The sequence below is a fragment of the Ooceraea biroi genome, chromosome 7 (assembly GCF_003672135.1).
Source record: "Ooceraea biroi isolate clonal line C1 chromosome 7, Obir_v5.4, whole genome shotgun sequence".
Classification (NCBI taxonomy): Eukaryota; Metazoa; Arthropoda; class Insecta; order Hymenoptera; family Formicidae; genus Ooceraea; species Ooceraea biroi.
Genome location: NC_039512.1, coordinates 12253570 through 12270036, shown reverse-complemented (window position 1 = coordinate 12270036; position 16467 = coordinate 12253570). Strand labels below are relative to the sequence as shown.

At 39.4% G+C, this 16467-nt stretch overlaps 3 protein-coding genes across 6 annotated transcripts in view; 2 read left to right on the top strand and 1 right to left on the bottom strand.

Moving 5' to 3' along the window:
• Positions 1-193: 193 nt before the first annotated feature.
• On the top strand, positions 194-4570 carry LOC105279762 (zinc finger protein 543). Of its 2 annotated transcripts, none has more exons than XM_011339769.3 (5): positions 194-632; positions 1807-2131; positions 2222-2494; positions 2590-2772; positions 2864-4570. In XM_011339769.3, exons 1-5 carry the CDS (start codon positions 468-470, stop codon positions 3232-3234), a joined length of 1317 nt encoding a protein of 438 aa, XP_011338071.1. In that variant the 5' UTR covers positions 194-467; the 3' UTR covers positions 3235-4570. The 2 variants fall into 2 exon arrangements, with proteins under 2 accessions (XP_011338071.1, XP_011338072.1); XM_011339770.3 differs by lacking the exon at positions 194-632 and adding an exon at positions 832-1710.
• Positions 4571-4647: 77 nt separating this feature from the next.
• The window catches only part of LOC105279763 (glutamate receptor ionotropic, kainate 2), a 50887-nt gene continuing 39067 nt past the window's right edge, over positions 4648-16467 (top strand). The window contains exon 1 of the mRNA XM_011339771.3: positions 4648-5271. Coding sequence (XP_011338073.1) covers positions 5243-5271 — 29 coding nt within the window. The 5' untranslated portion in view covers positions 4648-5242. The remainder of the gene's footprint in view (positions 5272-16467) is intronic.
• LOC105279766 overlaps positions 5971-16467 on the bottom strand; it is a 34095-nt gene continuing 23598 nt past the window's right edge. Inside the window, exons 3-9 of one of the 3 annotated variants that reach the window (XM_011339774.3) lie at positions 15947-16426; positions 15533-15745; positions 14765-14977; positions 14171-14264; positions 13052-13591; positions 10321-12503; positions 5971-9387 (exon numbers count right to left, since the gene is read on the bottom strand). In XM_011339774.3, coding sequence (XP_011338076.2) covers positions 9247-9387; positions 10321-12503; positions 13052-13591; positions 14171-14264; positions 14765-14977; positions 15533-15745; positions 15947-16426 — 3864 coding nt within the window. In that variant the 3' untranslated portion in view covers positions 5971-9246. The remainder of the gene's footprint in view (positions 9388-10320; positions 12504-13051; positions 13592-14170; positions 14265-14764; positions 14978-15532; positions 15746-15946; positions 16427-16467) is intronic. The other 2 variants (XM_011339776.3, XM_011339775.3) reach the window with 2 other exon arrangements.

Genomic DNA, 16467 nt, shown 5'->3' with positions numbered 1-16467 from the left:
TACATGTTCGCGCGCTCGTGTGCCGCGGTCGACTACTCTCTCTCGCTCTCCGTTCGACTCGCGGCGCGCCGATCGCGCGTCTCTCTCACTCGTGTGCGCGCGCGCGCGCGCGCGCGAGAGTCGCAGTTTCTTGCAAGGGGGCGCGCGGCACGTCAGTTAGCTGGCAGCGCCTCTGCCGCGCGCGTCCGCCGCCATTGATGGTCGACCGCCATTATAGATTCCGTTGTGAGTGACCGAGTACCGTGTACTGGCGATTGCGACGATTCCCACTCGGAAAACTCCGTCGCGTTTTCAACATTACGCTCCGTCGTGCACTTTGCCGCGAATTCGAAAAGCAAGTAGAAACACATCGCGCGGAGGGCGTGGGGGAGGCGAGGGACGGAGAGAGAGGGAAAGGGAGAGAGAATTAGGCAGATAGATCGCAAGCGGACGGACGTACGGCTGCCACCGCTGTCGCAAAGACGACGATGAAAACGTACAGCAGGAAAAAGGGCGACAGCCCGAGCAACGTGATCATCCACGTGAACGAGCTGTGCCGACTCTGCTTGGCCAAGGAGGAGGAGATGGTACCGCTCTACGACGACGAAACCGTGCCGCTGTCATTGCGAATACTCGCCTGCGTGAACATCGAGGTGGGTTTCGCGCGTTCTCGCGGAATGGTTGCGGAATGGTCCCGGTTGCGCGCGTATCGTATACCGTACTGTACTTTATATTACATCGTATCATGCATCACGTCATACGTCATCGCATCGCATCGCATCGCGTCGCGTCGCGTCGTGTCGTTCCGCTCGGCGATGACGCTCGCGCGAGCGACGATAATCAGCCGAGACGGCTCATCGAAAAATAGGAATCTAGTTTATCTCTCTGCGCACCGCACGGCGTCCTCTCGCATTATCTCCCGTCCCTCGTCTCACCCCTCCTTCTCCTACCCTCCTTTCCGTGCGTCGCTCTCTTCTACGGCATAGCTTTTATCCAGCGATCCGTGTGACGTCACGCGCGTGTATGTACGTACATACACGGTGCCCGAGCGCGCGTCAAATTTAACGGGTGTATGTGCGTGTGTAAGAGAGACACGTGCAATGTCGACGATACGACGCTGCGCGAAGCAACTACCGGCCTTACCGAGTTATCGACGAACTGTGCAATAGGTACACGCCTGTTGTGCACGTCTCGCCGCCTCATTACAGGAACCTAGGTCGTGCGAATCGCTCCGCGCGATCGTTTACCCTACTGATTTGTAGAGATCTGTAATATTAGTTGTACGTCGGGGGAACATGGTCGGCATGTCGAACGAGGAGGACGGAAGGCGACGCGCCTCCTTTCTCGATAATCTCACTTCACTCGATTGTAGGCAACTTCCGAGGAGAGTCCTACCTGGACGCGCGACGCGCTTCCTGGACCGATGATTGATCGAAACGATCGATTTCTTTAACGATGCTTTTAATGGGACAAGACTGTCCGAATTTAACGCACACACCGTACAGAGACGTTTCAGTCTTGAAGATCAGGTGTTACAATTTGGAATTTGAATTTTGAACGTTGGACGAAGATGGAGGAAAAATGGTTTTTTCCTCCTAGCTTCATCCTGTATCAGCATGCTCCATTTATACCCCATCTATATACCCTTATATGATAGATAGAAACCTGCAATGTTGATATTTGTATTAATCTATCAATTTGGATATTACGGTGCACACATGATACGCTTACGTACGTTATGCTCTATCTGTGAAATCTTAGAAGACAATATTATTTTCAATCCAATTGGAATAATTGCTCATTGCTCTTTGATGCTGGTTTTCACAGGTTTTTGAGCAGGATGGCCTGCCTAACATGATATGCCATCCCTGTAAATATCAGCTGGAGAAGTCTTATCAGTTCAGGAAGAAATGCCAGGCAGCGGACGCGAAGCTCAAAAAGCATATGAAGTTGATACAGCAGTTGACTGGACAGGACGAAGAGGGCGAGAACCAGGATAGCAAGGACAACTTGAAAGAGTCCACTACTGGCAAGTCCAAGCAGGTCAAGCAGCTGTTGGCTGACCTGGTATCGACCAAGGGTGACAGCAGTCAGGGAGACGGAGACCCCATCGAGGTGACGGAAGAGGAGCTCGTTGGCGGCTACATTTTGGGCATGTTTTTCACTATTGAAAGGAACAACTGATGTCGATGAAAGACATACGCGAGTATCTGGTTCATACGTGTATCGTTTGCCTTCACAGGGATGAATTCCGAGAATCCAGAGATGGAGGAGGCCGTGTCGGAGGATCCGGAGAACATCACGCTGGTACCAGCCGAGGAACGAACGGCGAAGGCGAGATGCACCATAAGGTCGACGCGCATCAAGCAGGAGCAGGAGTCCGAGGACGAGGCGGACGAGGTGCAGAGAGCGATCGCGAATGCAGAACACAAAAACGTGTACGTGATGGAGCTTACCAGCAACAATACCGGAGAGAGCGAGTCGCTCAAGTTGCAACCAATGGGTGATACGATTGGTAAGGAAACCCTTAACAGTGAATGAAAATATCGGCGAAGTATGTCGAGCAAGGGTAGATTAAACACTGTCCTAATCGCGTCGCACGTGTTCCAGTTAATGCGAATCCAGAACTGAAGGTGTTCCAGTGCGACAAATGTCCGAAAGCGTTCACGCGGAGGATATTGCTGAAGAGCCATCAGTCCGTACACTCTACGCAACGGGGATTCACCTGTCAGGCCTGCGAAAAGTGGTTCCCAACAAGATCGGCGTTAGTAAGACACGAACGCACGCACACAGGTTGGTACAACTTGGCAATTGCGAAATAAAAATTTTCTTCTCGAAGAAATTATTAAATTTATTGAACGCTTGTGTCTTTGATGTTGTTCAGGTGAGAAACCATTCGGCTGCAACATCTGCCACCGCGCCTTCGCGCAGAAGGAAATCCTGTTCCGCCACTTGATGACCCATTCTGGCCAGAAACCGTACCAGTGTCAGGAGTGCGAGAAGAGCTTCACGCAGCGGGAAGCTCTCAAGGTACACATGCGCCGCCATCAGAAGTTGAATCCGAACGACATTCAGCTGCACCATTGCCAGCTGTGCCCGAAAGCGTTCTGCCATGCGTCCGGTCTTAGCAGACACTTGGTTACGCACACTGGCAGAACGTACAAGTGCGTCGAATGCGAGAAAACCTTCACCGACAAGAGTTCGCTGCTCAGACATAGTCGTATACACGCGCCCAAGAAGGTTGTAGCAAATTGAGCAGTGTCTCATTGCTCAGTTTGCTACGACTTCCCTGGGTATTGCATGGGTATGACTTTTCTGAGCTCGCTAACTATGATGATGATGATTGTATCAATGAGAGAAATCAGCAAATTAGATTTACGAGAAACGTATGGTTATTTCATTGCAATAGTTAAGTCGCATAATTCCTACATAATACATTAAGTTACGAATTTAATGCTGGGACGCATTAAGGGCGTCTGCTTCGGCCATCCTTGTATAAGTACCATGGGAAACATACGATTTATATATACGAGAAGTGCAAGCAAATTTGCTTCTTTTCAGGTTTTAAAATATTCCATAAATAACACATGTGATGAAATAATATGTGTCTTTTAATGCAAATGAAACACTGAGAATTTAATGTTCAAGGTATGCCTAGTAGAATTATAAACTTGAATTTGATTATTATATTTGACAATATTTGTTATAAATTCTACGGAATGTGCGATCAGTAGACTTAACATATTATATCATGTATGAATAAACATTGTATTATAACAGCGCTATACTTATCATAATAATTTTTGCATCTCTATTACTTCATGGATGATAGAAATATGAAACATTCAATCCGTACAAACAAACATAATGTTGCTATTAAATATAACATATACAAGGATGATTGAAATAAGTCGGACATCAATTTTAACTTCAGTTTATTCATTTAATCGATAAGGCTTTATCTCGTAAGTTTATTATAAGAATTACAGCACAACTGCAGTTTTTCTATTTTACGATTAATCATATCTTAAAATTTGAATGTAACCGAACACACAAAATCTAAATTATAAATTACTTACAAAATAGAGATGTTATACAGTTAAGGAGAGATTATATTTAGTTACATATATATATATATGTATGTATGTAACACATTGTGGATTGTCAAGGGATTCAGTTATGTTTCTTAAGATTAACGAATGGCAGAAGGTATATTCATATAAATGTAAAGACGCGATGAAAGAGAGAACTTTTCCGAAAAAGTTGCTTATTGTAATTATGATTGATATATAATTTAGGAAATATTGTTGTAAAAAAATCAAACAATTGAAAAAAAACTCCAACTTTTTTATATAATATTGATACAAACGTTTCATTGCAATTAATCTAAATGAAACTATAGTCATTCCTGCAATCTGGAATTCATCAAAAATGTAGCAATTCTTGATATTTCTTTCGCAAGTTTTCTGAACGAGCGAAGAACGAGAAAAGTGCGAATTACTTCATATGTTTAGTGATCGATTATGAGAGCTGTCGAACTTGTATATGCATTGTGTACAAATAAAATGTATTAAGTATGTATTATCAGAAATTTGCAATCAATTTTCAAATTTCACTAAAGTATATAACACGTTATATATAATTCTATCGTCGAATTAGAAATAAACAACAAGCATACATAAAATTTATTGTCTTAAAATGATATTCAATTAAAAAATATTTCTTGGTGAAACATCATTTGCAAATACATTTTATCTCTCGTTGTTGAATCATGTCAGTTACAAATTAAACTTGTAAATTCTATCACAATTAATCATTTAGCAATATTACTTATAAAAAAAAGATTTTTCTACCAGTTGCTGATCAGAGTATATAAAAAAATAAAGCTACGTCTGATCTGCCGTTAAGTTGTACTACTACCTCATTCTTCACTTGAAGACAGTGGAGTCTCATAGCGGATGTTTTCCGAACTAGTAAAAAAATAATTTTTATCGAGACGCCTTTACTCGCAATTAACTTATTCAACGGACGAGGGCGCCTACAAAATGGCAACCCGTCAATGATCGTGAAATGGTAAATTGCTGTTCTGCAGGGGTCGTTGTCTACTTAAACGTTGCTACAGGCGCTCCGGAAAAATCCTTACTAATAGTTCCAAAAAATTCCGCTACGAGCCTCTACTGTTTTTGGCTGAAAAGTGAGGTAGCAGTACGAGTTAATAATGGATGAAAAATGTTATAATTGCACTTTCGAATAATGCTATTTAATGGTGAGCGTAAAGAGGAAATCTGACAAGTAAGTAACAAGATTCAGCAAAGTGAGGTTTTATAAAATGATCTGACAATGCTATGAAAATCTGTGTAAAATTTCCGTAAGGTAATATCAGTCTGACAAGGTCTGGCAAAATCGAACGAGACCTGTATAATAATTTTATAATATGCAGTAATTATTATTAACTCCGATAAATGACAAATATATATACTTTATTTATGAAAAGATTATTGCAGCTGAAGCAATACGCGCGCGATTAATATTTTAATGTTATATATAATAAATGTATGTGTTTTAATTCGAATAAATTTATACACTTGGGCCAGATAAGTAATATAGACACGTCATTGTTCAAATATATATTTTTATTTCTTCACTCAAATAATCCCTCAAGCCGAAATAATTCCAGTCCTACCAAAAATCAATACGCGATTTCCCCGTACGTAACTCGCTATCCCATCTACGAGAAAATCTGCAACTGTAACGTAATTGTAACGATGTAATGAAGACAGCATCAAGATGTATATTATTACATATATTATTACGAAATTCTCTAGCAAGTCATTGCTTATTTTGAAATTTAATTTAATTAAAATTTAATTCGTCCTATTTCTGTAGAGAAATCTGGATCAAGATCTAGCAGTTATTTATACAAATCGACAAAATTCTATTTCGAGAGTCTTTCGTATACTTTCCAATTTATATTATTGAATGAGGGTGGTGTGGTATGCAAGAAATTAATTTATTTTATTCACAGTAACAATCTGCCGATGGTTTGTGCGGATCCATTTGACAACTTTTATTCCTTACATCTGCTACGAATAGTTTCCGAATGCAGTTACACACCCTAAAGATATGATGATAAATAAATGATCGAAACGCTCCTCTAAAAAAGAGAATCCAGTTTATTGGACTTACATTTAGATTTGCCGTTTACGCGCGCTTTGTCACCTGCATATCGGCGTGTACATGCTTTTCATGATTTCCATGGCTCCTATAATCGGATAGATAATGAAAGCTTAGCACCTTATAATGTTAGTTTTTGACATTTACATCTCAAACTTGGGCAATGCTAAACTTGGGTAATTCTGTCTTATTATGGCATAACGTCTGAAATGAACGTAAAAGGTTGTAATTGATATTACTTTCAAGGCCATATCAGGCGCGATAAGGTTTCAGTAATATTACCTATCCAGAAATGAATTTCTCGTTCCACTAATGCGTAATCAAGTGAGAAAGCAAACGATCGTTCAACAAATGTTCCACGTAAAACGTGGAAGGGACGTAGGTTCCTCACATTAAGATAATTAATATGAGTTTTCGTATAAAAATAAATAGCAACATGATATTGAAAATGCAGTAATAACGTGTAAAAATATTATAATAATTACAATGAAAGAAAGTAACGAGACTGATGACAAAGTAATGCAGCGCAAGAGTATATAATGAAAAAATTATAAAAGTAATAATAATATATATGCATATGCGTGACAATGTAGTATTTGCGATTTGCGAAATTTGGTCGATTAAAGAAAGCAATTATAATAATAATATTGCAATTGCATGCAATATCGAGAGTTAACTTTATTTGTACAATAGCGATAACAACATAAAGAAGATGCGAGAGTATAAAAGCAATCGAAGAAAATCAGCGTTTCCGCAAAAACCAGTAAAAATAATTAACAAAGGATTATCAGTTATAAAATAATCTCATTTCTGTTTCTATATCTCATAGTTACATAGAAATTAAAATTAAATAAAGTTCCAATGCTGAAAGAGAGAGAGAGCAAAGAGAAGGAAAACGAGTCAAGGTGGCTAACACATACTCCATTTTACAATTATTGATAAAGCCGTAATTCCTACAAGGGTGCACAATCAAAAGAATCGTTCTTATCGGAGTATTTTTGTTATCAACAAGATACTCTCCGAAACTAAATCAGCAAATGTAACTACCTGAGTCACATATCTCCTTGAAATCCTTACTGATTTTGAGAGAATTACTGAAATGAGGATTTTATTAATTTTCAATAAAGGATTGACATTTGGTTGTCAATTAATCAATTAAAAATTGCGGAATATTACTTATTCTTTTTGTCTCATTACTTTCGATTGTAAAATATGACTATTTTTTAAATTAATTTTACTGGTGATTTTACTTACAGTACTCTGGGTATAGTAAATTTAGTTGTTTTTCAGTGAAAATACTGATTTTGGTCCAAAGAGTAACGTTGCTCGAGAGATACTACGTTATTCATTGGAACCGATCGATTAGCATTTGCGTGATTGCCAGGGCGTTGTTGAAAATTACAATGAGCTAGATTTACATTTGAATTTATGTTTTTCAATGAAAATACACTGATTTTGTTTCAGAGAGTAACGTTGCTCGAGAGACACTACGTCATTCATCGGAACGGATCGATTAGCATTTCGCGTGTTTGCCAGGACGTTGTTGCAAATTACAATAAGCTAGGTTTACATTTGATATGTAATGATATCTCATGACGTTTCCATCCAACGCATTTCCCATTTTGGAAAGCTGTAGGTCGGAATTATATGGGAAATTCACTGGAAATATACAATTCGTATTTAATGATACAAGTATCGGAAATATAATTTCATATGAGAAATTATATATGGGATCTCGGGATTTGCTTTCAACGCATAGGCCAGGAATCTAAGTCCTACATGAGATCTCGCATGTGGATCCCATGTAGAAATTAAGATTTTCTCTATGTGCTAATTCTGTGACCCTAATACTGGGTTTCCATGTGAATTTCCATAGGTGTGCAGGCGTCCATGTGACTTCGCATGGATTCCGGATACAGATATACTGTTTCATACAGATATCGATATGAATTTTTACACACTGAGTAGACTCCAACATGGGGTTTAAATGCCCATTTGGATTCTTGTATAGGTATGCCACATCACACGAATTCTTATATAAATCTTTACACACAAGGCGGATTTCGATACGGATTTTAAACATTCAACATGGATTCTCATATAGTTATACAATCCCACACATATTCCCATATGGATCTTTACATGTTACATGTGGATTTTAATAATAATTTAAAATATTCTATATAGATCTCTATGTGAGTAACTGGAAATTGTCAGTGGATTTCGTTCATCAGTATTCTCTCATCGTAACGTAATCCCCGAAAAAAACTTTTCAGTGCTACCTCATGGCTACATTACTGTCATCGATTGATTTCATTACTGTATTTAGTTACATATAGAATTGTGCATGTGTGTTTGTGAGTGTGTAACAAAGTGTGTAACTTAAGAGTTAAATATGAAATCGGTGGTCAAGCCGATACGTATGCCAAACATCTTGAATTATTAAAAGCAAGAGAAATAAAGAAGTATAAATATATATAAATACAATGCATATATAAGCGATTCTTCATTTTAATCTTTTAATTTAATAAAACGCATTTACAAAGTACGGTATTAATTTTCATTCGTTATTAATCCGTTATATTTAACATTTATCAAAGTTTAAAATGGTAATAAATGTAATAGCTGTAATTTTTATTCAACGTGAGTAACAATATTTTATAATAGTTCAAATTTCCGTGCGCGTGATTATTTTACACATTCATATCACATAGTAGAACTTACTATCAATTTATAAATTATGATTGCAGTTATTTTATCAAACTGAAGTATTACTGCGAAAAAATAAACGTGACATAAATCGCGAGAAAGGTCTCAACATATTTTACCCTATTTATTTTACCCTATATTTCTGAGCTTCTAATTTAAGATGTGTGACATAGTTATCGGCTCAAACACAATGCCAGGAATACTGTTCCTTGTATTGCATTGGTCCGGATCGCGTGAACCGAAAACACTATCAGTCGTAAATATCGCGCAACTAATATCAAATATAAACCTAATCTACAATTAGAAACCGTATGGCCTATCGTAGATCGAACCACGATATCTGAATATTTGTAGGACGAGGTTTGACGAATCGCGAATGTCTTCCTATTTCATCAGGAGCTCCTGTTGATAAGCCTTGGACGATGTGTTGACAGCCTTCGACGTGGTCTGATTCTGTGGAAGTTGAGATATCGTATTGTTCGCTGTTATTGCTGACTGCGGGGTTGACGCGGTAAATACAATTTCCTTTAACAAACAATTGCAATATAAATAACTGCAATATTACCGCTTGTAATGTTAATGAAACGGGGTATATCTCTATAATATCGGGCGTATATGTTACATAGAAATATTCTGCACGTTATTTAATTGCAACTAATTATTATTATGCATATACATATATATATTTTACTGATCATAATTTACATATTATAATAGCTTATAAATTATGTATATGTTATTACATAAATTCTATATATTATTATACATATAAATGAATATTATAATATATAGCATATACATCATATATATTGTTTTAGATTTTTATATTGTTTTTACTAGAAATTTTATCTAAAAAAGCTACAACTGAAAAACCGCTTTATAACTCTGCTTCTATTAATCAATAGCGATATTTAGTTAAATATTCTATCTCTCTTAATTAAAATGTGATGGAGTCAATTTGAACATCATTTTCCCGCTTTCAGTTTCGTTTTCTCAAATTTCAAAGACGAATCACTATTGTGTCGAAACTTCGAATTATATTTTGTATATCAAGTTTGCGATAATATTACGTTATTACAAATCCCTAGTATATTTCACGGTAATTTCTCAGGCTTGCGAAATCTAACGAAGCTGTGGGCGGAATTAGAACTTTCATGTAAGGCTATGCCCGTAGTTTCACAAACTTTAGCAATCTGGCAAGAGATCACGCAAAGTCCGAAAACTGGGGTAGAAGGCTATCGCTCACTCCTAGTCTAGCGGCCAGTCTGCATAGTCCGCTCACGTTCGTGTCAATGAATCTGGGAAATTGCGGCACGTACGCGAGGATTTAAACAACTATCTAAACAAGAAACTAAAATGTAAACATGAGACGAATAACGGCGTTGAATGGACTCGTTGTTAAAATAAAAGAAAGATATCAAGGCGCAAAATCTAAAAAAAATTAGATAGAGTTATTACCTCTTCCGTTTCGACCTCATTCTGCTTGTATGGCCACAAATCATCCTGCCTTAGCGCTTCCAGTTGATTCTCCAGCGGGTCGGTAGTGTTTCTCTTCACATGAACATTGTTCAGTTGCAAGCCGTTCTTCTTCCATGCATAAATTGGCCGTTCGCTCTCTGATCGAACTTGGTTATTCGACTGATCCATCTTCTCCGACCTAAAATTGTCGTCATGCGTCGCTTCTCTCACGTCATTTTTCCTCCAGTCGTTTCCGTTATAATTCTCCGAAGAGACCGCGGAGACCGCTATAAACGCGTTTTTCGCCTTGGCCGACGAAACATCGGCCGTCGTACCCGGTTTCAAGATCGGTACCGCCGTCACCTTGTGATAAGCAAACTGCTTCCACTTCGAGGGCCACGTGCCAGCCGAAGTCTTGCCGTAACCAATATTCCAGTCGTCGTTGATCTTTTGCTGCCACGAGTTCTGCTCAGTTTTCCAATTATCGTTATTCTTCCAGGAAGCCACGTTGTTGAACTTGCTCGCCCAGAAGTTATCATCCTTCATTTTCTGCGACCAACCAGCATTGTTCGGCTTGCCAACCCACGGATCCTTGTTCTTTCCTTTTGCAATCCAAGAAGGTAGGCCGTTGGAGCTCGGTGACCAGGAATCGGCATTGTTGGGTTTCCCCGGCCAAATGTCACCATCCGCCGTCCACGAGTCCGCATTGTTGGATTTTGGCATCCAGGAGGCATTATTGTCTACCTTCGATGCCCACGAGACGTTGTCGCCCATTTTTGAGTCCCACGAGGTAGGCGCGGATTTCATCCCCGTCGTCCAGAAATTCTCCTTTGTCTTGGATAGCCAGGAATTGTTCTCCCTCCAAAAATCATCATCGTTTATCTTCGCGCCCGGCGAGCTATTGTTCTTTGGACTGTACGTCCAGTATTTTACCAACCCCTCTTTACTTTTGTCTAACTTTCCACTCCACTTTCCATGGTTGGCACCAGCCGTATCGAAGGATGAGAAACGAGACAGTGAATTCTCATCGTTCGGGGTCTTCACTTGGTTACCATCCAATTGCGTCGTGGATAAAATTGATTGGGAATTCTTCCTTAACCAGGGATTTCCGGCAGACACTTCCGACTTTGTGTTCCAGGTGTCCACCTCGCTGTGTTCCAGCGAGTCGGATGTAGCTTGTGGTTTGATCCATTCTTTCGACTGCTTTATGTCCTGATACATCCACTTGGGCATCTCTTTCATGGATTCCTGTTGCTGCAGCTTCCTGTAATCATTGTAGTTGCTCTTGTTGCTGATCGGCTTGTACTTGAAATCGTTTGATCGCGTTAGCTCTTTTTTTCTCGCGTCTTTGGGAAAAATTGAGCTAGTTTGCTTCTCGAACACTAACTTCCCTGACTTCTCATCTTTGTCTTTCGACCAGTTCGCGTTGTCTTCCTTATCGAGGCCGAGCTTTTTTATTAGATCGGCGTTCGGGTTGTACGATTTGCCGTTTTCATCTTTCGGCCATGGTTTTGCGCTTGGTAGTTTGTACGGCCAAGTCGCGGGATCGGAGGTTAAACTGTTCCAAGTTTTCATGGTGATCTTCGGCAATACCACCTTGTTGTTGGTATCCTCCTTCTTATTCAATTCGGAATGATTCTTATTCTTTTCCCAGGTTATTAGCTCGTCGTGCCTATAAGGTTTCATCGTTTTATCTATTCGTGGCCACAAGGATGGCATTTCCTCCTCTACTAGCCACATGTGCGACTTGTCGGTTTCCCAAAATGGTGACTCCTGTTGCTGCCAGTCTTTGATCCTTGCTGAATTCATTCGATCGTCGTTCTTCTCGATTCCTAAAGTCGCCCAATGGTTTCTGTATTTCCCACGCGTTGGCCAATACCTAAAATCACTTTGCTGACTCCAAGGCCATTTGTCGGATGATACCGGGTAAAGTGGACGCTCATCCACGCTCCATGGTCGATTGTGCTTGTAAGGGATAGTCAGGTCCGGCCAGCTTCTGCTAATGGCGAACTCTCTGCTCGGTGGCTTGTACTCTTGATTACGAGCGAAATAATTCGTTTGCAGAGTCAAGTCATCCTGGTAATCATTCTCATTTCTGCGTTGCGGAAATTCGTTAGTCGAAGTGTAACGTAGACGCGGAAAAACCGCTTCCGGTGAGTCGTAATCAGCTAAGCGATCCGAATCTGGAGAGCATATTAAATAAATACATTTGTGCAATGTTATTAAATTTAATGCACAATAACATAACAAACTTATAGGTATAAATTTAAGTATAATCAAATATTTAATCCTTTTCTATTCTTCGAGTACTAACAAGTCGTAAGATAATCTGATTTGACATATTTTAAATATTAAAATTTTTTTTAACGACTAAAATTCTTCAAACACAGTCGAGTATTATTTATTTATAAATTGTATTTATTTATTTATACATTTTTTTCTTTTATTATTAACATTTCGGTTTGAATTCACAGCTATGTGAAGTCCAAAAAGTGAAATACAGAAATAGAGATATACAGAAATAAAAAACTACAGAATTACAGAAATACAAAAATACAGAAATACAGAAATACAGAAATATAAATACAGAAATTGTGCAAATATTTATATATTAATAACGTTAATATTATATTCGATATTAATAAATATTCGATATTAAAAAATATTAGAAATAACTATCTCGATGTTTGCTACGATAATATAATAAATAAAAAATACATTACATTTTTACCTGTCACAGGGATGAATTCCCTCGAATCTTGAAGATACAGTGGATGAGGATTAATCTTTCTCACACCTAACAATCGCGATTGAGTATTGGCTTTCCCAGAAGCATCCGAGAGCAAAGGTTTCTGTTCGACATTCGTCGTTCTCACAGTATTCTTCGATTTGTTTTGATCAACTAGGTCCCAAAGTGACAGAATGCGCGGTTTCGGATCGATTCGCATTTTCGCCACGTTTTCGGATTCCTCATGCGTGTTCTCTTGCCAGTGTGGTCCGAAGAGTCTCTCAGCTACGAGCCGCCATTGCGGTGTCGTCAACCACGTATCCGTTGTCGTCAAAGGCGACGTCTCAGGCATCGGAGTCGTTGTCGAGGTGGTCGTGGAGGTCTGTTGATGCCTCGGTCGTTTCTTCTTCTTCTTTGGCTTTTTACGATTCTTCTTGGGCACATCATTGGACGGGGGTGTGACGGAGAGCAACATCGTCATCGTCGTGCTGCGTTTCATCGAATCTTGACTCTTTGATACTTCCAGATCGTTCTCTATGTCAGCTGAAGAAACCCAGAATTGGAAAAGTTGAATAAAAAATGATTTAATTATGAGAAATTAACGTTTTTAACGTTGAAAAGAATGACGTGTATCTTGATATTGCAAGATCAGGTTCTTCAAAGGTTGCCGCAGAAACATTGGCAACTGTACAAACCAAGGACAGTAAAGTCTTCAGAAATAGTGCATAATTGAATTCGGTTGATTTCCGAATTATGGAACAAGTTAATTTTGACGGGCAATCGCGCGGACAGTAATGCAAACGACGGTCTCCTAATTGAGCAATTGTGAGGCTTTATTGAATTCCCAACCGACCGAACACTGCCTTTTCGCACCTACAGGAACTGTTTTCCCTCCGTCATTCCCCGCCCATTCGTTGGAAAAGGGGATAATCTAACCTTTGTACCTCTGAAAAGGCTCAATTGGAATTTATCGGTAGTACGACCGATGACCGGCGCGCACAATTCCTCATTCCTTCGTGTTGGTAGCATATCCGGTACGTACAGTAATTCCTCAATGAAACTCGGATTCTCCGCGAGCGTCTTGTTGCGCACTTCATTTCGCCGTCTTCCAACTTTACTTACTGAGAAATTTGTGCACGCGCTGCCATTTGCCCGGATCTTCCGCCAATTTCACCAAAAGTTTCAGCAGACTCTCTGCCAATGCGCCTTCTTGCACCTACACGGAAGAATTACATTAATAACATGATACTTGACGTTTAATTTTCGAGTTATAAGGATCCGAGCAGGAGAAGAGCTCCTAGGCAAACTGCCGAGATAATCAAATAGATAACAAAACTATATTATCCATTTAATTTCGCGCGAAATTTGCTTTAATAGGATTTTAACTCGCGGTTCAATTACGGTGATGCGAAAGATTGAATGTTACGCGTAATTTTACGTGTAAGATTGTAGAATTACGCCAATCACGAATGAAGAGTTTCCGCTGAGAATAAACTTTCCATTCGCCACGAGAAATCGATTTGACATTTAATGCGACTTATTCTATTTTATTATATGCATTGTAGATTATATTAGAAGATTGCTTTTATCGCGTTTACGCGTATATAATTATATTTTATTAAACAATGACACACCAACAAAAGTCGTGCAACAATCGCTTGAAACGATACGTGAAAACACTATCACCAATTTATAATAATTTTTCAACATATTTACCCCGAGTTCTTCCAACTTCCGTTGCCGCTCTTCTTCAGCTGCATTCTCAGCGAGCAAATACGCTTTGAGGTCCTTGAGAACGGTTTCCTGTCTTTTGTCCAGTCTCTTCACGCCTCCCGAAGGATTCTTCTGTTCAGCGTATGTATTATTGAAGCCGATCTCGCTCGAAGGTCTTTGGAGGTAAACGCCTTCACGCGACTTCTCTTCCGTCAGCTGGAAAAGTGTAATTCCATGAAATTGGTGAAAAGCTTTAAATCTTCTATTTGCTGCTTTTTGTTTGCGTATGCCGGAAATATGCGGGATGAATCCCTTGCCGGAAAGAAGAAAGGGTTGGCTTAAGAATCTCAGTTAATTAGTTATCTCAATCTGGAGGAAGCCAGGCTGAAGTACCGATATCCTTATTTTCCAATGCTCGAAAACATCGGGAGATAAACTGTACATAATTACATAAAGGAAAGATAACAAATTCCGAGAAGAAATAATCAAGAGCGTATTGATTTTGCAAGCCTGCCTTGGTTCTCACGTTTGCGTCTCGAGGAACTTGCACAAAATGTTTGCTGGAACGAAAGTTAGATTAGATTTCCGATGCTTTCGTCGCACTTCCGTACCCCTTCGCGAAAATGAAATAAATACATAATTATATTGTAGGAAAGATAAATAACGGCAAGATAATTAGTTGGCAGCGGATTTAGTTTACGAACTACGACGGAATGACTGAACTTTGCCTTGTTATCCGTGAAAGAGGAACCGACGTCGTGTTCCTCTCACCTTGTTTTTCTCCAGGTCCCTTCTGCGGACGTTGTCAGTTTCGCTGCTTAAATGATTCACGGGATCCTCGGAGGGTAACAGGCTCTTCGATACTTGCGTCTCATTGACCAATAATATTTCCTTCTGGGTGCTCAGCTCTTTTTTCACTGTCGGCACGCGTTTTGACTTTACTTTTGCGTCCTCTTTCATCTTATACTTTAGTAATTCTATTACCTGCAAAAATTTTTTTAAATATCTTTATCAATAAAATTATAAATAGACTGAGAGAGATAGAAGCTCGATATTTTCTTGATTTTCTCATAATGTCTAACAAAACTCCTTCTTAAGTAGCAATAAATTATCGCCGCTATAGTTGCTTGATACAAGAAGTCAACTCAAAGCACAAATAATGAATTATAATTAAATCTTTTCAACCTCTTCATCTTGAGCTTTCTTGATGACTTCACTAATGATCGCCTCGTTGGACACTATACTTTCATCGAACGTGTTCTCATTGCTCTTCTCATGGGAATCAAAGTTTTGCGCGCTTGACAGTTTTTCTCTCGATTGTTCATTTCTGATGGAGGATATATTTGGGTTTCTTGCTTCGTCCTTCGACATTGCCTCATGAGACTCCGCGACTGCTTTCAATTCATCCTCGTATTCATCATCATCATCATTATCGCCGTCATCATTATTAACATCACCTTCGTATTCCTCGTCCTCCTGCTCCTCGTTTTCTTCTTCTTCATTTTCTTCTTCCTTGTCTTCTTCTTCTCTTCGCTTCTTCTCTGCCTCGTCGTCATCTATTTCGCTTTGACTAATTTTATCCTCTTCAGAATCAGGTGTCCCTATCTGCGTCACATCATTGCCATTCTCTGTCAGTTTTATCGATGTCATTAAAGTAGTCAGCTCCTATAAAATGTAATGTTTTATACAATGATCCTGAAATTTTA

Excerpts from the sequence above, each read along its gene's own strand:
- LOC105279762 (XM_011339769.3), top strand. The coding sequence starts at position 468 with ATGAAAACGTACAGCAGGAAAAAGGGCGACAGCCCGAGCAACGTGATC. Across the intron at positions 2,495-2,589 it reads ACCAATGGGTGATACGATTG|TTAATGCGAATCCAGAACTG; the intron begins GTAAGGAAACCC and ends CACGTGTTCCAG. Across the intron at positions 2,773-2,863 it reads ACACGAACGCACGCACACAG|GTGAGAAACCATTCGGCTGC; the intron begins GTTGGTACAACT and ends GATGTTGTTCAG.